This window comes from Catharus ustulatus, chromosome 5 (assembly GCF_009819885.2).
Source record: "Catharus ustulatus isolate bCatUst1 chromosome 5, bCatUst1.pri.v2, whole genome shotgun sequence".
Taxonomy (NCBI): Eukaryota; Metazoa; Chordata; class Aves; order Passeriformes; family Turdidae; genus Catharus; species Catharus ustulatus.
Genome location: NC_046225.1, coordinates 22976820 through 23003285, shown reverse-complemented (window position 1 = coordinate 23003285; position 26466 = coordinate 22976820). Strand labels below are relative to the sequence as shown.

The following is a 26466-nucleotide window of genomic DNA, read 5'->3' as shown; positions in this document are numbered from 1 at the left end:
TGCCAAAGTGGGGCTTGAGTTGATTCAGTGAGGACTTTGTTGATTAAGAATTCTGTAAATTCTTATAGATGATGAAATAATCATTAATCTTTCAAGAGGAAAAGAAGTCTCTTGAGTACCCATAGTTTTCAGTGAAGTTATTTTGAACATTCACTGGTGCTTGCATTATAGTAATTTTGGTAGAAGTGAAGGGACAGAGTATGTCCTAGTGCTGAAGCCAGGTTCATTAGCTACACAAAAGGTCTGAGAAACAGAGGTCCTGACCTGTCCCAGTGGTTTGTTTGGAGTCACTTGACTTAGAAAAATAAATGCAGCTCCCAGCTGTTTCAGCAACTCCAAATGCATTTGCATTTATTCATCCAATTTATCAGCTACAAACCTTTGTTGACATTCTCTTAATACTCACCTGCACAGAAAACATTCATTAAAACAGTAGGCTGGATGTATGCTTCATATTTAGTGTGATCTATCTGGTATGTCCTGCTCTCAGTTGGTAAAGTTCCAAGCACACTGGCTCAGTGCAGCCTCTCAAACTTCTGTCATGGGGGAAACAGTTTGCTAGCTACAGACACCCACATTTTGAGGGATTTAATTTTAAGCATTCAGTGACAAGTTGTACATTGTACTGTGGTCACAGATGACTGTCTAGTTTTAAGCCTCTGAGAAAGGCTAAGCAACCTGTTTCATAATGTCTGCATTTATGCTTATTTTCTGTAAGTGCCAAAGAATCTGTATGTTTTAAGTAAGTTTTAATGAGAGTTGAAGGGGAGCTTGGACAGCACCATACAAGACACTAATTTTGCTGCTTATGAAACAAAGAGTAAATGGCAATGATCAGTGTTACATAATTTTATAAATAGATTAGGATTGTTTCAAAATGGTTTATAAAATGAATAAAAACTGTGGGAATGCCACCTTCTAAATAACATGATTTTAGAAATCTGGCCATGCTGACTTTGAAGATCAGGCTTTTTTGTGCCTGTTCTATGGAAGGTGGAGACTTGACACTTAAATCCTTTGGTTTACGTGCATCTCAAAGCACGATGTTATGTAGAGATTAAAAATACAGGCTTTTGCCCCAGCATGCCTGATGAAGTTGAAGGTTATACTCAAGGCATCACCCATCTTTCTGCTTCTGAAATTTTAGAATTATTATTACATATTTTTTGATTTTCCCCTTCCATTATGGCATTTGCCTGGAGCAGTAGCTTCCCTTCTACATACTTATTTGTAGTTACTTGTGACAGAGTTAGGTAATTTTGTTTGCAAGGAGATTTCCTTGCAGTGGCCTACAGACTTTGCCATAATTATGAAAGAAACTTCAGGCCTACCATTTGAATTGTCACAATCTTGCTCATGATACCTAGTACAACATTCTCTTCTAGTGATGTATTAATAGTATACTCATCTAAAAGCAATCTTAATTTATTTCCTCATTTTATTTTTAACATGCTTTTGAATGGAGTTCAAGATAAGTACAGAATTATGTACTTTAGAAATAGGTGGAGAGTTCCCTGCATCCTGTTGTCTTCACTCCAGCACAGAGAGTAACTGTTCTGCACAGTGATTCTGTTCTGCAGGTGCAGTCCGAAGACAGAGGTTTGGTGTTATGCTGAGAAACTGTGGGGCTTTCTTATGGATATTCTGTGCTACCTGAAGGTATTTGCACTCATACAAACATGTATACACTGATATTGCTGCATCTGTAGAAAATTCCCTCAGGTAGACAACCCTTCAGTTGCTTTGCATTTTTGACAAATGGTCTGTGGTGGTGGTATCTGCAGGAGCACACAGTTACCAAGAGAGAGAGCATGCCCTGATATGGACTGCTGTGAACACAATTCCTGTTTGGCTTCAGAGGTGTTTACCTTCAGCAGAAGAATGGTGCAGCGTGGACAGGTGGGGGCAGTAATATCTTGAAGTACTACATCCAAATCTGTGAGAACCTCTTTGTTTAAAACCTTTACATGAACTCATTGAATGTGAATTTGAAAGAGAAAAATAGCAGCAGCCTGTTGTAATGATAGAGATTGCATAGCATTTGGAAACAAAGGACTTCTGGATTAACATGACAGAATTTGGGCAGCTACAGTGGAACTGCTCTGAATTTATTCTAATAGAGCCTAATAAGCATGGTTTTGCCTTGAGCTTTTTGTCTTAGTTGATACAGAATAAGTGCTTGCAGTATTGTAAAGCAAGAATTGTAATAACCTCCTAAATTTGTGGTATTTCAGAAAGAGGATTAATATAGTTCACAGTAAAAGAAAGCACTTGGTTTATCTTGTTTTGTGTCTTAAGATTTGAAACTATTAAACCACAGCCTTTAAAATTCGTATCTTGAAACAGCAAAAAATGTCATTTGTTTAAAAATACCCTCAAACAAACAAAAAACAATCTCTAAAACTGGGACATGAGAATGAGACATGATTTAACTTAATTATAAGCCTTGAACAAGGAAACAGCATGTTCTCAGAATACTTAATTATACAGCATTGTTTTTAGGTTAAGGTTTTTTGGTGTGTGTGTTGCTCCAGTCAGTCTTAAGCAGAAAGAATAAAAGGCAAAACACAGAAGTACAGTAAACATCTTGAAATGCAGTTTCCTTCTTACTGGGAATCTATCACGTGGCTTGCTGGAAGAGATTTATTTTTAAAAAATGGTAGTTGTTTTTTGACAACTATAAATCTGCTTCTTGAGAGCTAATATCCTGTAAGATCTCTCAAGCAGCATTACAACGTTTAAATTGTTTTAGTGATCTATCAGTGAATTTAAGGAAAGGACACTGAAATGTTTGATTGCCCTGAAAACATCACTCATTGACAGATGAAAACAGAAACAGAGTAAGGCTTTCTACTATTAATGTATAATAATTTTATCATCTACACTATTAAAGGTGAGAAGATACTAATTTTGACTGAATTCTACAGCATGCAAAGCCAGTTGCAGTAACTCAATCTAGGATGATAGCCTTTTTTGGCAATCTCACTAAAAGACAGCTGGGAGTTAAACTGAAATGGGAGCAGCATTTCAGTTAGTATATTGATGTGGCTTACTGTGTCTTAAAATCACACACAGGGTAACTGTTCTAACACCTAGGTTTCTGCATAGCCGCCTCCTGCCCAACAGTGTGGGTCTCAGCTATCCCTTTTTGAGGTTGGCAGCAGAAATTTAAGAGAAAAAAAGATCAGCCTCCGTCTTTCTCTTTGAGTTAGTATTTCTCAGAACTACACCCCCTCTTGGGCTCTCACAGGTGAAAAAAATTACCTGTGGCTGGATTGTGTACTTTTTATTGTAGGTGAATGGAAGGACTGGCAGTTTTATATTGTATTGAAATGAAGGGTTGTCAGCTGTAAAGGATTTACATCGAAAACATATAGGCATGTTGACCACGTTCAATCATGCCTTAAAGACAAATTTTGGGTGGATTCTTACAGTACGCTGAAATAGGTGTGAAAGCCAGGAGCTAAACAAAACTCTGGTGTTCCTGTTCTTGTCTTGCACAGCTTCAGCTATGGGGGACTGGTGTGAAACATTCCCATTTCATGGAGCCCCCTGCACCCCCTGGTCAGTGGGAACAGAGCGTGAAGTACCATGGGTGTTACACTTGGAGAGTAGCTGAGGCCTTCCATGGAGCTGTTTAAAAACTTGATGCTTTAATTCCTGCTTTTGGGCTGTGATGAAGGGATTAACCTAGCAAGGGCGCACAGGAAAGCTACAGTGTGATTTGAAAACCATACTTGTAGTATGTTCTTTCTTGGGAGCTGATGCTTCTGTCCTTTTGCAGATGAATTTACTGAACTTTTATAAACAAAATCCACAGGAATTTTATGAGGAAACCATTGTACTTTCAGATGTCCATGACGTTTGTTACGGTTTTATATGCCTCTGTAATTTTATGGAAAAAAGGATGTGGAAGTTTGAGGCCATATAAAAGCCTCAGGACTCGAGGGAGCCAATACTGACAGAACCCACTGCGGTTTTGTCACAGCTCTTCCTCATCCCTGCCTGCTTCTCTGCCGTTTTCTCGAGCTCCGAGTGCGTTTGCTGCATCCCAGAGACTCGTACCAGTATTAGAGCGCTTCTTCTCACTGTTCCGCCGTGCCTCTTGGAGGACGAAGAAAGCCAAGCCGCCCGTTCGCCGCCGTGCCGGGGCAGGGCCGGGAGCGCGGCCGTTGCCGCTCAGCGCCAGGGCCGCCCGCAGGCCCCGCGCGCAGCCGCAGCCGCGCTGCACCGCCCTCGCGAGCACCGCCGTCCTCCCTCCTCTTCCCTCCCTTCCCTCCTTGGAAGCACCGCCCCCGCTCGTTGCTGCACTCCCGGCGGCTGTCGCTATGGGCCCCGCCGCGCTGGTGCTGCCGGTGCTGCTGTTGCCGCTGGCGGTGGCCGCGGGCGGCCCGGAGGTGCGCAGCCTGCGGGGGAGCTGGCAGCTCCGCAGCGGGAATGGCTCGGTGTCGCTCCGTGCAGAGGTGCCGGGCTGCGTTCACACCGCGCTGCTCTGCCGGGGCCTCATCCAGGTATGGCACTCCAAGAGCCGGGCCCTGGAGCGGCCCTTCCGCCGTGGGCAGCCCGACTCTCGGAGGGAGAACCCAGCCCCCCAAAACACAGCTCCGTCCCGCAGCTGCCCGCCCACACCGGGGCAGCAGCCAGGCTTCGTTTGGTGGCTGCCATGTCCTCAGTCCCGCATAAGGCCGAGGGTACAAATGGAAGCTTTGCAGTATGTTAGACTGTGTTTTTGACACGCAGCCGAGGTGTTGACACCAGATACCTGCAGTACCCTCAGAGCGTGTAAGTCATGCTTACCTACAGTGGTACCTCAAAAGAATGGAAAGTTAAACCTACTGTCCTAAAGTTTGACTTGCTGATGCAATAAGTTTAGGGATTTCAGGCCATTCAAAAGCCCTTTTAAAACCTGCAGGTAATTTCAGAACAGTGGAGATCATATACACTCATGCTACCTAAGGAAAGCATAGTCTGAAATAGAAGAAGTTAAAGGACTGACTCCTGCCTTAACACTTTGAAGAGGCTTTTCTGCTTCTGTTTATGCTTGTCTCTATTAAATTTTTAAATTTATAGAAACACAGTAACCACTTTCTTGGAAAAATTTTCAAAACTGCAATTGCAGATGGGTAGCAGAGTATTCTAATACTAGCATAAGGTGCCTGTGATTCAGACCTGACAAGAAATGTGGCACTAACTGGATTACTGTTGAGATAAGATGCCTTTCTAAAAGGAAACAGGGAAAATGAAATGTGTACCTGGAACGAGGAAAGAAAGAAAACACAGTGAAATTAGCAAAGTTATCTATAAAGGTGATAAATACAGTTGTGTGCTGGAAAATGGGAAGTGTGGTGATATGCCGTGAGTATATCATATTATCCCTCGTTTATTGTGGGGCCAGCGATGCAGTTCTTGTGCATCATTTATTTAAAAAACATATTCCAGATGTATGCATTTTGTATTTTCTACTTCCTGGGTTTTATCCTTCAGCTTATTATACTCTGATTAAAAATAGAGAGGTAAAAGGAGAAAGTGACACCCTTTAGGCAGGATAATTTTAGCATTTTCTGTGTTGGCACAGGTTGGGAATCCCAGCACTAATTATAGATTCCAAAGAGTGTTACTGCCAGATACAAAGCATCAACGTTGGAAAAAGAAATATGTTGTGAAGGGATAGGCGGAGCTATGATGATGGGTTGTTTTAACATCTGTGTGCTAAGTGATGTGACATCTTGGACATTAAGATTTCAGAAGGGCTTTTCTATTGCTTTCAGATGTGCAGGGGGCAGGGAGACTTCATGTGGAGGATCGGTGAAGGGAATTGTGCTAGTTTCTCTGATGCAAAAGTGCACGAGGTAGACTGAACGTCTGGGATGTTTGGTTGTGCTGGCAGGTGTTGCTGCAAGAAGTGTGAATAATCATCCAGGGGAAACTGTGACCAATGCACTGACTCAGGCACACAAGAGAGTGAGGTAATGAACGACATTTAACTACTCACACCAGGTACTCTTATGAAGTGAGAAGATGTGATTGCTAATTTAAATGCGTTGTTGCAAACTGACCTGTAATTTAGCAGTATATTTGGAAACAAGGATCATGAACTCTCATGTGCCTGGGCAGAATCCCAAGCCTGCACAGAAGGCATGAGAGCTTAGTCAGCCAGCTGGGCAGCAGTGGGTGCTTGGCTAATTAAATCGATGGTGATTGGTTGTGGTCATGTTTACTTGAAAACAAGTAAGAACTTGCTCCAAACACGTGCTGGTACAGCTGAGTATAAACCTGCTGTGGACTGGAAGCTGTTGCCAAGTTGCTGGTGTTGCTGATGAAGTGCTGAGTTAACCAAAATGGTTCACTAGTGTGGTTGCTAGTGATCTCTGGACTGTACCCAGCTGGTGTCTAGATAGTTCTGAGAATGACATAACCTGTTTCAATGTGTAGGTATGCACCGGTAACACAAGGCCACCTTAAACCCATTCTTACTCAGTTTTTAGCAAAGCTCAGTTTACAGAAAGAAGCAGTCACACCAATTTGCACCAGAATAACTAAATTGTTTTAAAACAGCATTTTTGTTTAAAAGATAGAATGCAGACCATACCAGAACAAAGGAGCAGCCTTAGCAGATTTGAAATCTATTGCAGATGGTGTTAAATGTACTCTATCCGTGTCACCGCAGTTGTTGCAGTCTGCAATGCAGCAGGCCTGGGTTGTTTGGAGGGAGTCAGCGACACCATTCATTATTGCAGTGTGAGGCTTTGTGCTCAGAGAGGGGCCCAGCTGTTTGTTCTGAGGTTTCTTTGCTCTGGTGAATGTGACCAAAGGTTTTCCAGTTCAACTGCCTAAAATCATGTTCCTGTATTCCTATTTATACAAAAGCATGCACACTGCCCTGATTGTAGAGGTGTAGAGCACTGGTTGTTCCATTTTTTCAGTTCATTATCTCTGGAAATAAGCCCTTTATGGCGTTGTTTCAAGTATAGAAGTGGGTGATTTAATGTAGATGCCTAAATACAAGTTTTGGTCTCAAGTGTTTTTTTCATTTCCTCTTTTTGCTCTTTGCAATGGAATATAGGATCTTTATTCATAATCTTACAGAAGATGTCACTAGATCAGTAACCCAACTTGTAATCAAAAGTGGAGATTGATCTGAAAAGCTGTACAGGAAATAGAAGGACAAAATCATTTTGGATAGCAGGACCCCTATGTTCAGCGACCTGGTGAAATCTACATGCTGTTTTTCTGTGTGATTTGCAAGTGGCAAATTGCACTGCATCCTTCGCTTTTGTATCCATGAGATTTTCAATGGGTTAGCACCCAAAACAGAAATTTAAAACAAAATTTGGAAGGGCCTGCTCCAGCAATGTAGCTTACTGGGCATCTCGCAATGAGGGGAAGGAGGGCAGCAGGGGTAAGCTGATGAATATTAAGCCTTCAGAATGTGGCTTAGATTGCAAGACTAGGCTGCAAGCAATTTATTTATCATTGTGTGGTTCATTTCAAATTTAGGTCGGCGCACAGTTTTTGCCCAGGGATGCTCTAGCTGATTGCGTGTCTGTAGCCTTACTTTAATCTGCTGTACTGGCCATACACTTGAATTAAAAAACATCTCTCTGACGCTGACAGTTCATTACTCATCTCTCTGGATCCTCTTAGCATTTGTTCTAGAGATATCTTTACTTTGGCTTATAAAATATACATTGGAGGAACATGTCTTTCTGAATGCACCAAATACATGTGTCTCAAAAGATGCTCTTGAATTTCCTACCAAAGTACTATTTTCTTTCATGTTCAATCAACATAGTTCAAATGCTGGATTAAGTATGATAAAAACTCTAGGGCCAGGAGATTGCATCAGAATATGTGTTTGGCTTGACTGTTTTAATAACATTTCATTAAGACACTGTAGCTCTTACTACTATTTGCATGTAAAATTAGAACAAACACAAGAGAAATGCACAGACAAGGGTAATAGTCACTTTCATAAAGTTAGAGCCAACCTTCCTTTTGAATGCAGACATTGTACAAACTTGCAGTGAATCTACTGCTAACTCTAGAGCTCTGGAAAGAGATGTGCCAAAACCATTTTGTTTGAAGGTTTTGCTTTTGACTACTGTCAGTGTAGTATTTTCTTTCAGGCACTGTTCTGATAAGCCATATGTACCTACAGGTAACTTGCTTTTTTAAGTCTGTGTGCTGGAAATGGGCATCCATAGATTCCAGATTCTGCACAATGCCATTTCTTGCTGGCAGGTGACTCCTGTAAATTTTCAGTTCTGCAAAATATGGCTGTTGTAGCTGGATTTTCTCATATGTCAGCCATTTGCATTTATACATACGGCTGTTTTGTCTTATTAGTTGTCACTTAGACTTGTATAGAGTATTATGAGAGGTCTGCAAGTGTGATGCTCATATAGGCGCTGGTAAGACTGCATTTTCTGGCCTGTTAGACAAAGGCATGCACTTGACAAAGAAGCTATCAGTGCTCTTGGTGTCATACTTGGATATCAAAATTTACTAGAAGAGACAAAAGTTCATGTACTTCAGCTGATAGTTCTACATTTCTGGAAAGTAGCATGGTTTTCTGTAGATTGTTCTACATTTGTATAAAATACGCTGTTGTTTATTTTCTGTCACTTCATCACAACTTAGTTTTTTTGGAACAAGCTAGGTAACAATTCCATTTGGTATCCTATGGTTCTGTTCAGGTTAGATGGCATTCATTGTTGGAATAGTTGATTATTTTATTATTTTCCACTGAAATACAGGTGCTGTACTGAACTGAGAGCATATGTGCAAACATTGAAAAGACTTAGTGAAACTTAGCATAAATATTAAAGGACACTTAAGTTTTTCTTCCAAAAGCTTGTGATGTTTAGAGATAAGGTCTGTTAAATACATCACAGTATTCAGGTAATATTAAGCAGTGCCTATTACTATGTTAACTCTTTTGTCTTATTTGGCCTAGTGTTCTGCTGTGACACATCTTGAACATTCCTGAACATTGACAGTGACATTCAGTTTACTGCTTTCTGAGAGCATCTACTGAAATTTAGTTACTTTAGGAGCAACTTCCAAAACTCACACTCCGAGAATATAATCCATTCATCACTACTGTTAGTTCAACCTGGCTTCAAGCTGTGAAAATTATATAAATGTCCTGACTGCTATCACTTGTGATATCAGGAGCACATGGGTATAGGTGGGTATATATTAACTGTTTAGCTTTCAGTCTGAAAGTTGCCCAGAGCACAATCATTAAAATGTAAATCATGAAATATCACTTGCAAATTTTATTTTGGTAATACCATCAGAATTTATGGTGTACATGATAAAATATCAGTAGAGTTAATTTATGAGAGATGAACATCCAAGGTGACTTCAAATTAAACCTTAACAAAAGCAGGGTAAGGCAAAGGAATATGGTTTTTGTTCTCTTTAATAAATTTAATTTAATTACATGCAGATCTTCCACCCTGGGTACAGGTGACTCTGGTGTCACTGAGGTGCCCTGTCCCTCAGAATTCCTGGAGCGTGGGGGTCCAGAGGTCCCTTCACTGGGCCAGGGTGTGCCTGGCACCGCTCCTCTCTTGGGCTTGGAGCCGCACTTCGCACGTGTTCATATCTCATCCTTTTCCTGCTTAACAGGTGACTCTTAGCTCATATCACCCCAGCTTTTCAATATCTCCTTGTTATAAACAACTCAGACCCTGGTCGGGAAAGAGTAAATTAACTTAATTAGACGTGTAGAAGTTACAAAGTAAAGGGGGAGCAGCGCTGGGAGCGCACTGAGACTTCTCTGCTCACCAGAGGCTCAGCTCACAAAACTGCGTTTTTGCCGTTTATACACTGAAGGTTGTATCAGCTGCTTTAATTAATATTCATAAACAGTCCTTATATGTGCTCCCGGCACCCCTGACAGTCCGTGGCTTTGCCCGTGTGTGTATATTTGGCTCCTCCTCGGGTCCTGATTCTTACTTGGCTCTTTCCCAGGTCTGTCTGTCAGGTCTCTGTGCCTTTGGTTGGGGGAGCCCCTCTCGCATCTCGGCTGGTGATGAGATGTTACCCTGCCAAGGCTCTCAGCAACAAGTGTTCCCCCACTCTCTGTTGCTTCTTGCAAGGGGCAAGCATGCACCATTCCCCCAGAGCTGTTTTGTCAGCTCTGTCAGCCAGAGGTGCCTGACAGCAAGCACCCAGGCAGAGGGGAGAAGTGAAGGGAGAACTGAAAAGGTTTTAAAACTAAACTGAAACAAGAGTATATGTCGAAAGAACTGTAAACCTTTACAGAACTTCTTCCCACCATACTTAATAACTCCTCCTCATTTCCATGAGCCAATCACTGTACCTCATTCATAACACCCTTAAAATCATTGTAAGGAGAAGCTTCCATCTGGGCGCTGGCATTTCCTTCATTGTAGTGCTGCCAGTACTTTTCAAGTCCTGCTGATGTCCTGTTAGCCGACCTGGAGATTGCTTCCTTTTGATGGTCTGTAACAGGGCTTTTAACCCCCTCTTAGTAGGAAGTGATTTGCTGCTTGCTTACAGCATTGAGGTTGGGAGCAGGGAACAAATAGGCAGGCAGTTTGAATGCTTCAGGTTTTTTCCCCAAATTGCAGGGAGCAGGAAAATGCAAGGCTGTTATGTTTGGTGGAATCCAAAAATAGGTATAGTTGACTCCACCCCTCTCTGAATTGCTTCCAGGAACACACTGAGCTATTGAGCTACTGAATGTGAAGTGTATTTAATAGATGTGCAGCCTATTTCCTACCAACTTTCAATTTCTCCCTGTGCCTTTAAGTGTTTTAAATGTCTCCTTTTTTAGCATGCACTTTTCTGAACAAAGTCTTTCATTTTGATGTGAAATGATTTAACATAGGATGAAATTCTATTTCAGAGAAATCCAAACAATTTGACTTACATGATTACATCTTCCAGCACTCAGAACAGTTATATTTAATAATGAAAAAGTCAATAACCTCACAAGTTTATTGGCGAAGTAATTCTGCTCTCTTAGAGGACTTTATTGTGATCATACGTTTCTCCTGAACCTTGAGAATTATCTTAAAAGCATTGCTTGAATGTTGCCACGACTTACTTTACAAAAATCAACATTTGTCACGGTTAAAGTGGCTGACCAGTAATTAGCATTTAACAGCTTTTCTGTGTGATGTTTGAGCTCTCTTACATTGTTCGTTAACAATGATACCAATAAACTGTTAAGTTTTACATGAAGGTCCACGGAACCGTGAGCTTTCCATCTAAAAGGGTGGATGCCTGTGAGTCAGCAGGGCTAATTAGCACTTTCTATGACACCTATTTTAGCAGTCAATGCATTTCTTGAAGTTTGAAGGCTTTAGACTAGTAAAGAAGAAAGCACCTTCAGGAAAAGGATCTTCAGTACGTTCTGAGATTTAAACATGCCACTCTGTAAGCTACTGTAAGAGCCCATTTGGCAATGATTTTTGCCTCTGGTAAAATATTCCTGCGTTTCTGCTACTAGACAACCAGTTTTGTGTTTTCCAGAAGTCAGGACTTTGTTCTTAACATCTCGGTATCTGTGCTTTCATGACAGAAATGGTGCAGGTTTCTTCTGTGCATCTTTGCTGCGGCACTGATGTTGATTGTTTGACCATTAACCAAATGGCTTTACAGTCTGCTCTTGGTAGTGCATTTGTAACTTTCCTCTCACACCTTTTGTTAAATATTTCACACATACAAGTGGCAAAGATTGAAATTTAACATGCACATTTTTCAAAGCATAATGTGAAATAAAATAGTATGTAATCTTAAATACGAATATGTATGTATATATAAAAATAAGATGTTATATTATGTTAAACCAAGACTATTGATGAAAATCTGCTTATTCAAGTGCATATTGTGGGGTTTCACGATCTCTGACATTAGATGTTTGCCTCTCATTATCTCAGTACAATGATCTCAGTGGAGTTTCTTTTATGAGCTTAAATTTTGTAAATTAATACACATTTCTTGAATTAACTTTTGCATCTTAAGAAAAGGCTGAGATATATTCCCCAAAAGTAATGAAATGAACGTCTTAAAATTCAGTGATAGTCCTGTAAGCTCATGATGATTTAACTTTTAGAGAATACACTGTGTTGTCATTACAGAGGTCACAGTTTTACTCAGGTGACAAGGCTTTTTCTTTTTGACTCTTCCCTTGTAGTAAGAAATTTGATTGATAGAGCGTAGCATGTAGAGGTAGGTTGACATCTTTCCCTCTGTATGAGCACAAGGAATGATTTTAGAATTGCTGTAGGACTCCAGAAGGGTGTGTGCTGCTGAGGAGGGTCACTTAGATGATTTTGTTCTGTTATGTAAATAGGTTTGTGTGTTTATTACAGAGCCTGACCCTGTTAGTTGTAAAACAAATATGAGATATAAGACATTTTTTCCCAGAAGATTTCAAATCCCAAATGTGATTGTTATGCATACTGACTCCTGAAATGGGGAGAAAAATTAGGTTCCAGCAAGTAGGAAAAAAAAAAAAAAAGCTGGGCAGATTTTCTTCAGTTATTCAGGGTGGGTATTTAAGTGTGTTGGTGCTTTAGAACACGCCTATCAAAACAAACCTTAACACAGCTCCCCTGTCTCTGAGCTGGGGTTGAGTCATGCAGGCCAGAAAAGATTGGCTTTTGTTTTGGGGCAGCAGCTCTGCCGTGCAGCTGCTGCAGGGGCTGGAACCGGGGGCTGTCAGGCAGGGACCCGGGTACCTGCACTCGGACACAGGATGGGACACTGTGCCCCTCTGCTACCTTTGTGCGAGGTGCGAGGCTGTGGGGTGTCAGATCCTTTAACCTGAATGAGCAACATGGTGACCTGCTGTAATAAATACTGCATGAAGCCATGAAGGTCAAGGATGTAGCTTAGACCAGCTGTGCCTTCTGTTCTTCCTAGGTAGTGTGGTTAAAGGGAGAAGGGCACATTAGGTGTAAATGTAATACTAGTCTTAAAGTAGTCATTTAGCTTTTTACCAAAACTGTGTTGCTTCTCCTTCTCTTTCTCCATCCCTCCACAAATAAATTTCATTTATCCTTACTGCAGCAAGTCCAGCTGATAAAGAACAACTAGATTACAGTAAATTCATGAATACAAGCTGCACTGAGTATAAGCCGCATCTCTGGGTGTTGGCAAATATTTCGGTTTTTGTCCATAAATAAGCCGCACCCGAATATAAGCCGCTCTGTCGTTCGCAGCGAGGACCCGCGTGCAATTAGTAACAGAGCCGCGGGAGGGCGGGGTTTACTGGCTGAGCTGAGGCTGTGCAGGCTCGGCCCGCTAGGGGCTGCCGACGGGGCCAGGTGGCCCAGCCCGGCGCTGCCGCTCGGGGCCAGCCGCCGCTGCCACTGGGCTCGGTCACCCCGGGTCGGCGCTGCCCCGCGGTGGCAGGCAGGGACGGAGCTTCCCCTGCTCCTACGGCAGCGACGGCGGGCGGGGACGGAGCTTTCTCGCGCCCGTGGTGCTGGCGGCGGGCGCGGACAAAGCACCCCGCCTCCTCCCCGGGCCACAGCAATGGCTGCGCGGGGCTCCCGTCGGCTCCCCGAGACGCGGCAATGGCGGCGCCCCCCCCCCCCCCCCCCCCCCCCCCCCCCCCCCCTCGTCCTCCCCGGGCCGCGGCAATGGCGACGCGGCCCCCCCCCCCCCCTCGTCCTCCCCGAGCTGCGGCAGAGGAGGAAAGAGAGCTCTCCCGCCTCTCTCCCCGCCCCCTGTGAGGGCAACACAGTAACACTGTAACAATCGCGGAATGCCAGCTTTTACTGGCAGGTGCTTGGCTCGGCGCCCTGGCTGGCACGTCTGGGGTTGTAAACGTCAGAAAATTATTCACATATTAGCCGCCCCCGACTATTAACCACACTTCCGGGTTTCCACCAAAATTTTTGTCAAATTGCTGCGGCTTGTATTCGTGAAATTACTGTATTTGCAATAACTTTAAACTAGAGATTCATTTACTGATGTCCCTAGAGGCCTAAAATGCTGTTTCTTTGCCTCTTAAAATCCTATTAGTCTTACTTTCTCCATAGTCATGAGGGTGATCGTGTTTGTGTTCCTCTCATTAAGCCACAAGCTCTCTTGATTTATTGGTTAATTTCCAGACTAGTAATATCTTCTGTAAAAACAAATCCTGCTACTTCTAGTTTGAGTGATTATAGCAGAACAGAGTTTTGACCTATATAAATAAAGTCAAATATTACTAAAGCTTTGCTTTGACATAAAATTTCAAGAGTGAAAAGAAATATCAGGACTAACTAACTAAAGTGGATTTTGCATTTGCAGACTGACTGAAATAAGAAGTGTTCATCTAATGGATATTGTGATGCTTTTTATGTAGTAATCCTATTACTAAGTAAATATTTTAATTTTCTTTTTGTTGGTCTGTTACTAGGATCCGTACTATAGATTTAATGATGTAACGTACAGATGGATCTCACTAGATAACTGGACTTACAGCAGGACATTCAAAACTCCTTTTGACGTCAGGTATGCAGTAAAGATATGTCTGAAATAGTTCTGTGCCTTCTTTCATGCAGAATTGCAAGTTAATCCATTGGCTCAAAATCTGCTTAATACATTTATATCTGATAAAACAAATTATGCAATTGTGCAGCTACAAAGCTGTTGCTACAGAACGCTTCAGCTGTTGGTTTTTTTTTTTTAATTGACTGTTAAAAATTACTTATGAATTGTCACCTGAGAAAAGATAATACTTAGGCTAATTGAAAGCTAAACCCATCTAATATCTGGTGGGTATGTGAACCTGCTGTGTTCTTGAGCATGCTGACTTGAGCTACTTCAGCTGTCATCTTAGTTTGACTATTTAAAGGTACAATTTGGCTACAGTGAGTCAAGTGTTCTTGCAGGTAGCTGAGGCAACTGCTGGTATAATCGTGACACACATCTTTACATTGTCTGTCTCCTTTGTGTTTTTAACTCTAGGTATTCTGACAGTTTTTCACACTTGTGTTTTCTTCTGTAGAAAATGGCAGAAAGTGAATTTGGTTTTTGAGGGAGTGGATACAGTAGCACAGATCCTGCTCAACAATGTCACTCTCGGGAGAACAGACAACATGTTCAACAGATATGTAAGTAATGTGTTTATTTTTTTGAAGGTGCTTCTGTGTTTCTTCAAAGCCATTTTGTTCTGAGCACTTCCAGTGCATTCAGGTACCCATAAAAGTAGGTGCTTGGATGCAGAAAGTGTTGACCTGAGGACTGCATGTGTAATATGGTAAATGATAAAAAGGGAAGTGTGCTTACCTTTCACTAGCAACAGGGTCGTGTCTAGAGGGGAATATGCCTTGTCCTACATGAGAGGACCAATGCAAGAGAATCAGTTCAGCTAATAGTATATCTTGCTTCTTGGGATCTGTTCCAGCTCCAAGAAAACGTAAGCTTAAATCTGTTTTATTAGCTGTAAATCTGCTTACTAATTGGTATTAGAATGGTTTACATGTCAATACTGCAATGAAAATGCACATGTTGTAAAGCCTGTGTGTTTTCCTGCTTTTGGTATTTAAAGAGGGTGGTTTATTTTTAATATGGTAGTTTGGATAACATTGCCTTGCATTTTTGAACTTTGCTTATGTCGGCATGAGAGTATTCATTACGGAATGAACTTGAGAGTGGCAAAAACATTTAAACTAATTTTATAGCTTTAAAATACTAAAATATTCTGGTATTAGCATAAGGAGAAATCCTTGCTTTTATCTTAAAAGAATCAGAAAGTCTGAAGAGTTAAAGGAAGAATGGTAGTGAAATAACTGAAGTACAGTCTGGTGTCTCCATATCTCAGCATTTATTCTGGCAGATTTTACTGCAGAGGCACTGGACTGAGTCATAAGACATTCTGCCACTTGGATCTGTGTGACCTAGGACAAGCCACTTAGTTTCTCTTCGACTTAGTTTTACCATCAGTGAAATCAAAAATTTCACAGAGCTTTTATGAAATTGTAATTTACTGATTGGAGAGTATCTAAAGGTTTGTCAGTAGCAGGCTCTGTAAAGTTAGGAAGTGGTATTATTTTGTCCATATTTCTGCAACTTCATTTTGTATCAGATTCATGTAATAATTCATGAAGTGGCCTTCACTTTAAAATCAGAGTGTACTGCATTAAATTGAGTCCAGGGTTACTGTGATCCAGGCTTGTACCTTGTTTGCCTGTTCCACATGGGAACAACATCAGCAGGAAAGACTCTCTGAAAGAACCGGATTGGGGAATGCTGTTTGCTTTCTAATTTCCTGCTGGATGCTACATAAATAAGTGATTCTAGCTGGACTGCTCCCGAATTAGAAAAAAATTGCCAAGACTTGGCTTTTCACAAATGTGCACTCTGAGGAGTAAATGGGTATTAGCCATTGGAACCATATTGTCTTGATAGCACAGGATAACTCTGAAATGGAACGTTTCTCCTTTTCTTCAGCCACACTGAAGGGGATTGTGTGACCTGGTGAGGAAGCCCCCAAATGCTTCATTTGGTTCTGGCATAGAATGTGTGTCTGTACATTTGGGGGATGAGAATGCAGCTCATTTCATTTTGGGGAATGAACTGCAGCTTTGCAGCATTCATGGGCAAGGCAGCTCAGTGCCTTGTGGTAGATGAGCTGGCAGCACAGTGTGAGCTGGAAGCACTCCTGTATGGAGCAGCTTTCTGAGCTGAAATAAGAAGTCTTCCCAAAAATGCAGATGAGTTCTGAATGAGGAAGGAGGGTAAAGATTCTCTTACTGTCCTCGTCCTTCAAGCACTCCTGTGTGCAAGCAGAGTGCTGCAGCCTGCAATGAGAGCTTGGTGTGAGGAAAGTGGTTTGCCCAGAAACATCTCCTTCTATCTAGAACATTCCCGTGGAATTTCTTTTTTTCAGTTTACAGAGTAGTTTTTCTTTTCCTTCAAAACCAGAGCATGCTGTGACTGTATTTCAAAAGCTTTTGAATAATATATGTATGGTATTAAAATCCCCATGTAATAGTGATCATAAATCTCATATATAAATGTCAGCACTGTAATGGTTTTGTTCTGTGTTTTGTCCTAGAGCTTTGATATTACCAGCGTGATCCAGGAGGTCAATTTTGTTGAAGTCCGTTTCTTGTCAGCCGTTTCATATGCAGCAGAACAGAGCAGATGTCACAAAGCACACAGCATCCCCCCGGCGTGCCCTCCACCTGTGCAGAAAGGAGAGTGCCACGTTAATTTCATCAGAAAGGTAGGGGCAGAATTGTCTGTCTCTGGCTTCAGGCTGGGAAAGAAGAATGCACCACAAGCTGTCCTTACAGTTGTGTTCTGAAATCTGCAATGTTGTTTTATAAGTAGGGCATATTTTTCATTGCAGCTTCCTTCTCCCATCCTCCCTGGAAACCTGTAATCTTGCATGTTGACAATACAAGAGGCATGAGAAGGCTAGGCTTCATATCTTGAGTGATAAGAATGTTTAAAAGGCTGTTTTCATCAGAGTCAGCAAGGAGACTTACTGCTAAGAGGGCAGGATAGCACTGGGAAATGTGTAATCATTGCATTTTGATCCACTGGGTGGGTTTAGCAATGTATGCGGACAATAGAGTTCACTGTTGCAAATACCAATGTGTATTGCCAAAGCTGTAAAAATCTCATCCAAGCTGCTTTGTGAGTGTTTGCTGTTGCTCATGTGCTGTGCTATTTATACTGGGCAGCTCTGGCATGTCCCAAGAAGTGTTATCTAACAGAGGACCTGTTCTCATCTTTTTAGTGTTACAAAGTGGGACTTATATGTACATATTCAGTGAAAACGACAGTGTAATGTAAATGAATGAAACTGAGAAACTTTAAGATATGGCTTCTTTGCTGTTAAAACTTAACTCTGCAAACTATCATTTGATTAGCATCTGATGTATTTCTGATAGCTTTCCAGCAGTCAGAGGCAATGTTTAGATAATCTTACTTTCTAATTTCTCTCTTTGGATATTTTTGCACATTTGTCTCCACTTAAATGCCCTTCTTGTTAATTATTTTCAAACTTATTAGAAAGTCCTTCTAGAGTCTCCTCAAAAATGACTAGGATCCTGTAAATTTTAACCTGAATATAATTTCCTTTAAAATATATTAATGTAAGCATGGACTCCATGTTGTCCTGGAAAGATCCTTTAGGATTAAGATCCTAGGATTTCTGTTTGCTGCTACTTTTATTTTCTCTACATTTTAGAAAGTTTATTAGTTCTTCTGAGTCCACTCTGTTTCTCAGAAATCGGTGCAAGGAGTGGCTTGGAAGGAATAAGGCACTTACTCTGCTGTAGTCTTATTTATAGAACAAAAGAGACCTGGAATGATTTTATCCTTCACTGAGCTATACCTTTAAATTTGTAAGAAGTACCCTAGTGCTTTTTCCTCAAATTAGTTTTTTGACTGTACATGGAAGCTGCTCCAGAAATTTCCGAAAACATTTTGAGTTCTGAGTATATGGCAACAACAACAGCTGCTATGTCACATTTAAAAGTAAACAAACATACTAGGAGATTGCTGTAAGCTGGCTGCTTCGCATCTGAAAGTAATGCAGAGCTGTTTACCCATTTCAGGTGAAGTATTAGGTGCAGTAAACTTACCTAAATCTGAGTAGGAGTTTGTGGCAGAACACAAACCTGTCACTGCTAATGTGCTCGTGTGATACAGGGGTATTGTTCTTGGGACATACCATTTCTGATAGAAGTCTCTGCAGTGTTTTTAGTGAAACTTGCCAATCTGTCAGTGATCCATTTGTTTATTTTTTATAAAGGGAAAATGACTTTCAGTTTGGACATGTTTTCTAAGAATATGTTATCCCTGGTTTTCTCTTTGAAGTAGGTGCAGTGTTTGCTTCCTGGAAGGCTCCTTTGTAATTTGATAGACAGGGAGGCTGGCTGGTAACGCAAGGCAAAGGCCAGGCTTGTGCATTGTGGTTTGCCCAAATTAGTATGCCTTGGCTGTAAGTTATTAGTCTCTAAATTTAGAACTCTGTGTCACTGTACAAGACTTTAGGAGATCTATTGTATTTGCTTTGGGGGCCGGGGCTGTGTGAAACTTGGAGGGCGGCTGAATAGATGTTGTCAAAGGATTTGTTAAGTAGAAGTCTGACCAGGTTTGAAAACAGCTAAATGGAAATTAGTGTAGGACTTCTCTGCCTGACCAGCATTTTATAATTCTGACAGTTATTCTGATGTTAGTAGCAGGACTAAGCTACTTCTCAACCATGTTTTTGTTCCCTTTGTTTTTATATAAGAGAATCATAAAAAGGGGAGAAAAAGTGAACATGACTGAACTACACAAATACACCAGACGTATCCATTTCTTTCCTTGTATTACTCTGTGGTGTTAAAACTAAAAATGAGAGAAAAACTATTTCATATATGATTTTTAATTTGATACTGTAACATTTCTAATTGTCAGTTTTCTGCTTAGTTTATCTTTTAGGTGTAAAATTAAATACTGACATTATGAACTAAATAATTCATAGCTGAATTGAGAGTAATCTCCTGGATTGTTTTTTTTATCTTTACTATTTGGGGTTTTGTTGGCATTTTTTGAAGTGGTATGCTAAGTGTTGTTTTGCTCTTTCAGTAATACAAAATTTCTCTGTACATGGGCGTTTAATACAAAATTTAATTTTTTATATAATACGGGTAGTAGTAGCAAAGTTCTGGTCAAGAAGTAAAAAAAATATATTGTAGGCTCTTCTGGGTTTATGGAAACTGGAAAAATTCTTTCAGTGCATGTCAGTATTTTATTCCCAGATAGCAAATACCTTTTATTTCTGGCACAGCATCAGTGTCTGTGTGAAAAACAGGCAGTTATAATATAATTATTCTGTTTTCCAGGAGCAATGTTCATTTAGTTGGGATTGGGGCCCTTCTTTTCCCACTCAGGGAATCTGGAAAGATGTTAGGATTGAGGCCTATAACCATTATCACCTGATTTACTTTTCTGTAACTCCTTTTTTTGGTAAGTCTCTTGTTTCTTCTTTTTATTGGTTTCACATTTAGAATACAAACCATTTTACTGTTAAGCCAAATGTGAGTGTAGGAGATGTTCTATGGGCTTTTTAATGACTGTGTGTGTAGTTCTTTCAACAGCACACCTTTATTAGGCATTGAAACGGTACTTCAGTACAACCAATAAGTGTTAGAATTAAGAATATTTGTTTTGCTTAAAATCCCTGAATAACTGCAGAAATAGATGTAGTATAATTGAGATTAGCACCTGTTCTTCGGTTTTGAAAAAATTCCTTTCTATTGGCATGTGTTTTCACCAAGACTTCCTGTAAATGTGTCTCACTTTTGTCTCACTTTCGTTTAAAACAAAAGCAAAGCCGCTATGGGAATTTGGTTTTGTGTTGGTAGAACAAATGTACAGTGAGCAGAGTCCAAAGAGTGCTGAGTTTTCAGGACACAACATGAAGAGAGAAAAGCAGTCGTGCTATGCAAGGATAATTGTTGAAGCTGCAATTGGAGAGGATAACCTCCTGCATTCCTGCTACCTAACTTACCAAACCGGTTTCCTCTCCTGCAGTGGTCTCTGATTTGCCTCTCCTTTGTCCTGAAGATCATTGCAGCTGAGTGAAAGTAGTTAATTTTCCCTTGAAACTTTTTGCAAACGGTGATATGCCCCATTGTAGACCACCCACATGCTTTTTTTCACTGCCTGTTGAGCCCAGTCTTCAGTGGAGTAAAGGCTAGCATGTGGGTCCTGTGTGTAGGGATAAATTTCAGCCCTTGGGAATAGATTTGTTGTGTATGAATAAAACAGGAAGACATCACTCCATGGCTGCTTTTAAAGTGTCCTGAAATAGCTGCAGGTTTTAGATAGAATTAACGTGACTGGAATTTCCATGGAAAGCCCTAGCACAGACTGTGCTTTCTGAAATTTAGTTAGAGTAAAAATCTTTTCTGGTCCCTCCCACAATCCCACAACTCCGCCTTCTGGTAGGTAAAGTCTTGCTCTCTGGGTAAGTGGAGAGAGCAAACCTCTTTCATTCAGCAGAGTGGCGTGGAACCGGAGCAGGAGCTTATTAGTATTCAAATATAATAACGTTTGAAAGAGTAAATGAGCAACCTGAATTTAAGCTGCATATATACTTCTATTGTTCATCAGATTTAGTGTCATAGCATTTTGACCACTGAGTCTATAAAAGATTCATTGTTCTTGGTTTCTCTGCCTAGACCCCACAGTTCACTCAGTTAAGAATGGATTGGAATTTCTATATGCTTTTGTAAGGGAGCAAAAATGCAATGTAATGTCTGACCCTTGTAGGTCAGACGTTAACTTTTTCCACATTTCAGAAAATTGGTGTTCACTGGGTAATACTGGGCATAATATAAACTTGGGAACTCAATCATTGCTCTTCATTCTATGAAACACAGTGAACATCACACCAGGGCTGAATGCAATTCTTTGTTTTTTGGAGTGAACTCTCTCTTGTGGAGGAAGGAGAGCTAGACTAAATGAATGAAAAAAGAAAATAAGTTATTAGTAGTTTGGGTATACAAAATGTGTCTTAGTTCTAGTTCTCTTTGTTTTTTGTTTTATTTGCTTTTGCTTATATGTTAATCTATAATATTTGAAACATAGGATTAGCCAGGCTGTTAGCACCTAGGCAACTCAGTTGCTGAGGTTAGTGGCAAGTTTATACATAGATCTTGAGAACCCTTGACCCTGGCTCTCTGTATTCAGTAAGCTCTGTAGAAGAGAGGATGCTTCAGAGAGATCTCAGGGAAGTCATGAACTTGTTTCTTTCATGACACATGGGTGGGAGAAGGGACATAAAGATATATCCCATCAAGTCTAGACACAGTGGGTCCAATTCATCCCCAGCATAGCTCCATTCATTTTGTCCAGTGAGTCTGGGATGAATTCAGCTCGTTTTCTGTTAATACTGTTTTTGTTTCATTGACAAAAGTGATTGTACTGGCTTGTGATTACAATCTTTCCCAAAGAGTACCATGTTCATATGAGTGCTGACTAAGAGCAAATACAATGTCTATGGGAGTTGGTGGGAAAAAATTCCTTCCTAATGAAGTGACTGGTGTCAAGGTCTCTGACTTTTGTACAGAACTCTGAAAAAAAAAACCCAGCCTGGATAGCTTTTGAATTAAAAAAAGAGTTAAGAAACATGAATCATATTGCATTGTTCTCTTCCATTGGACTTAGATGTCAAACACACTAAACAAGCAGATTAACCATGTAGGCTGGTTCAGACACAGCCTGAAAATTGTTAAGTTTAATCTTGAGTGTTTAAATTTTTTCTTTAATGAAATGTCATGTTAATAGGTATATAAACATAATTCTTAAATTTTCATTTTTTCTCACCCTTCACTCAGCAAAGAGTGCTCAGCAGTGGTATCTTGAAGTTGAGTCTATTTTTGACGTAGTCAGCTCCAAGCCAATTGCAGGTCTTGTGACTGTGAATATTCCCAAGTTACAAACGCAGCAAACGTTCAGTGTGAAACTTCAACCTGGAGAAGGCAGCATTGTGCTGCTTGTAAACATCAACAAGGTAAGGAGGTGTGAGTGGAAAGCTGGTTCAGCTGCAAAATGTTTCCCCTGGTTTCCAGTGTGACTTTCTACCAGTTTTAGGCCTCCCTCCCATTGTTTACTCTGTTCCTGACTTTTAACAACAATTCTGTATTCCTTTCAGGTAGGAGGGCAGTTCTTTTTCTTTCTAAAATCTGGCGTCTGTGGAGCTATGTAGCTCACTGCCAAAAAGGTGATGAAGCCTTAGAAAAATATCACATAATCACTGACCACTGTTAAATGACCTTTTTTGAGTTATTTAGCTAAATAACTTTTCATACCCTGTGTCATTTCACTTCACTGGCAGCAGGTATTTCACATGCTACTGTTTACTGGACTGATTGGACCAGAATGTACTACAACATATATGATTCTCCCAGGAGAGAGAGGAAACATTCCTCAAACCTCTCAGTAGATACTCTTTCAGGTAAATAAATGCATAAGAAAATTCTGTGGAGTAATACTTCCTACATTCACTTGTAGTCCTTTGGATAGGCCTATCTCAGGAGGAATTTTTGTCTGGTAGAAAGTGTTCTGATGAGGAGTGAACTCAATTAAAAAATCAGGCTCCAGCCAGTGAGCAGAGTGGGAGCCCCAGAAGGTGCAGTGGGGGCCACACCTGATGGAGTTCTCCATGGGAGCTTCACTGCCACAGGACACACATTTGTGAGTGGGTGATGTGCTGAGAGCAGGAATTTGGGGCTTCTGACAACACTGGCAGTTAGAGGGTCTGCCTTCAAACTCTTTGATATGTTACTGGTTCTGCTAATTTTCTGCATTGCTGTGTAACACTGCATCTGTTTTCCCAATTTGACTGCATTGTCTGTGTATGTTCTTGAGTTCACTTGTCAGTTGTTTGCATGGACAGAAAGCAAACAGGGTGTTTATGTTCCAGTATGCACACTCTGTGACTTCTATACTTACGTGCTTGTTTTATTTTGACACAGAAGCATGGAAGCATACAGTTTTTGTTACTGTTGTCATCTGACATGCAAGTTACATCAGCAATTACCAATACTCAGTTTCATTTAAAACAACCATTAGTCTCTGTTTACCTTTTTAATAGATTACGTTAAATACGCGCTGCAAAGTGAAACTTTAAAACTTGTTTTTGCTTATTTAATTGTCCCACCCTGAGCCTCAGAAGAGACCCCTTAGTACAGTGCAACTGCAAGTCTGGAAGGAAGCACTTCGTTCAGAGCAGAGGCAGTAGTGTTTCATTATTCTCTGTACACAAAAGGCTTTGCTGAATAAATTCACATCAGCTGATTTTATGAGAAGCCCTGAAATGTGTTCTCATGTATTGATGAGGGTAACAGAGCCCTTACTCTGTACACAGACTTGTGTGGTGCTTGTTAGATACTGAGATCTCACCAGAAATTTATTTCTAGTTAAGAGCTTATTGCAGATTACACTGTGGAGTCAGGAGGTGTTGGAATGGTGCATGTCGCCGAGATGTGTATCAGCCTTCCTGCAGTTGCCATGCAGAGTGCTGTGCTGCCAACATGACAGCGTTTTGCTTATCAGCTAGTGGTGAGCAGAGGGGTGACATCATTAGTGGCCAATGAGACATCCAGTCGTTCCAGGCAGCGGCGAACACTCCCTTGTTGTCGAGGCACACGCTGAGTCTGTGCTTCTGTTTGTATCCATGCAGCACAGAGATCAGTACTTCCTCACAAGCAGTTACAAGAATTCTGTGTCACAGAAGCTGAAAGATACACTCATGATATGTTCATGGTTGTGTCCAAGTATAGCTACAGCAAAACATATTGTTAGGCTGCTCTCTGGCCTCAATTTGTTTGAAAAGATTGAGGCACTTCTTGTATGACTTGCATGATATATTCAGTGCTGATTCTTCCATTGTTTGGTTGCATGCATTACTACTTTCTTTCCACAATTTTTGTGTTATGCACTCAACTGGCAAACACTAGTGACAGGAATGAGCAGCAGAAGTAACCTGCTAGAGTGAAGATAAATATTCTGTTACCTTAGAGATTGTATTTCGTGTTTGTAAAAATTATGGAGTACTAATGGTGTGATTAGGAAGCATAGAGAGACAAAGCAAAAAAAAACCAAATGAATGAAAGAATTTGACTTAAAAGCTTGACATAAATGAAGCAGTCAGTATGGTCACATATTAGCAGAGTCCCAGTTGAAAAGTGTTACTGCTGTCTACTGAATATTGCTTGGAATAGGTAAGAGGATCAGTGAGAGGAGGTGTATGATACAGAGCTCAGTAAACAATGGCTGCTCCTGACACAGATATTTGGGGTTTGGAGGAATAGTGTGTCAGTGTACCTCAGCCAAGGAGTAGCAGCTAGATGTGTGCATGAACGTCCTGGCATGCTCATGGCCTGTTGTAGTCACCAAATGAAGTGATAGTCTGGACTTCAGCAGAAGAAGTCACATTTCTCTGTTCAAATGATTTTCACCTCAGAGCTTCAGCTGGAGAAAGTGTTAGCAGATCTCAGCTGAAGCACAAAAGGCTTGTGGTAATTCACTCAAAGATACCTGAGCCCCACGTCCATTTGATACCTCTTGTTATACATGTTGCTCAGACTTTCTCCCTTGTATGTTCAAGAGTGCTGCAGTGGAGGCTTGGTGGCCAAATGGGCATGGAAAGCAAACTGGATACAAGATGACAACAACTTTTATGATGGAGGCAGGATGCCAGATTGAGAAGTTTTCAAAGGTGAGCCCTAAAGTTTAATTACATCTGGCATTGCACTGTGTTAGGACATCTGCTCTGCATGGCAGGTGTTTAGAGCTCTTAAGTGTTTTGCTGTGTTGTAATATACACGTGAAAATGCTAATGAGAAATGAGGTTTTTTAAATTCACAATGTATAACTACCTGCTTTCTGGTAGTCTTAGCTTGTATGGATGCCTTTACTTATATTGTGGCTGCAGGCTGGCTTACAGTTACCCAGAAACCTCAGAAGAGAAAAGATGTTTATTTCTTAAGTTTTCTTCTTTCTGGCTTATGAAAAGAAAACAGCACTTCTAAACTTGCTATACCATGCTCTTGGTTTTGTATCATGCACTGAAAATCCCTTTTAGATTTTTATAAGATTATGCAAATGTTTATTACTAAGACTTTTATTGCTAATTCAGTTTGTAAAAATTTATGTGATAGACACATTCCTAAAAATCTAATGTTTATTTATTAGAACGTGGTAGATGTGCTTCAGGTTCAAGAAAAGGTATGGTCTTAAATACAGCTGTAAAAGATATATTTAGAGAGTTTTACATAAGGGTTCCCCTAACACACTGGCTCTTTAATTATCTGTTTAGTTTTACTAAGAAGCCTAGAAGAGGTGATTTCCAATTGTCCATTAAAAAGAAAAATCATGAAGATTAGACTGACCTCCTTATGCCATGAATATGTGGAAACAATCACATACGCGTATGCATTTATTAGATGTTTCTGATGTGTGTTGTTTCACTAAAAACTAGTCTGGTCACCAGGCATCTAAATTGCTATTTACTGTAACATTTGTTCCTGTGAAAAAAACTTAAGAAAAACTAGTAGCTTCTGGTGTTGTAGTCTTTATAGGACTAGCCCCTAGTTTGATTATGAAGTCATAATGATAATTCTTTGCTATTATTAGTGTTCTAATTCTGAAACAATTAAGAAACCCACACCAAGAAAACACAGCATATTATGCTTGGAAAAACTGGTTGTAGGAAATAAAACTACAGAAGCCTCTAAAAAGGAAAACTCTGTTATTATTGTGTGAAAACTGCACAATGATAGGAAAGCTAATCATTTCCATTTTGGTGCTTGTGTGGTTAGAATATTGCATAGAGCTCTGTGGCATAGGAACTTCACGGTCTACAACAGAAGCCTCTTATTTTTTTTCTCCTTAAGGGGAAAGAGGGGGAAAAAAAGCAAATGCACCACATAGTGGGCGTTGTGAATTAACTAGCATATGAAGCCTGTACAGCTTACA

General features: G+C 40.6%; 1 protein-coding gene across 1 annotated transcript in view; it reads left to right on the top strand.

Moving 5' to 3' along the window:
• Positions 1 to 4328: 4328 nt before the first annotated feature.
• MANBA (mannosidase beta) overlaps positions 4329 to 26466 on the top strand; it is a 55160-nt gene continuing 33022 nt past the window's right edge. Inside the window, exons 1-7 of the mRNA XM_033059403.1 lie at positions 4329 to 4511; positions 14393 to 14487; positions 14984 to 15089; positions 17036 to 17206; positions 19824 to 19947; positions 22323 to 22498; positions 25097 to 25207. Coding sequence (XP_032915294.1) covers positions 4329 to 4511; positions 14393 to 14487; positions 14984 to 15089; positions 17036 to 17206; positions 19824 to 19947; positions 22323 to 22498; positions 25097 to 25207 — 966 coding nt within the window. The remainder of the gene's footprint in view (positions 4512 to 14392; positions 14488 to 14983; positions 15090 to 17035; positions 17207 to 19823; positions 19948 to 22322; positions 22499 to 25096; positions 25208 to 26466) is intronic.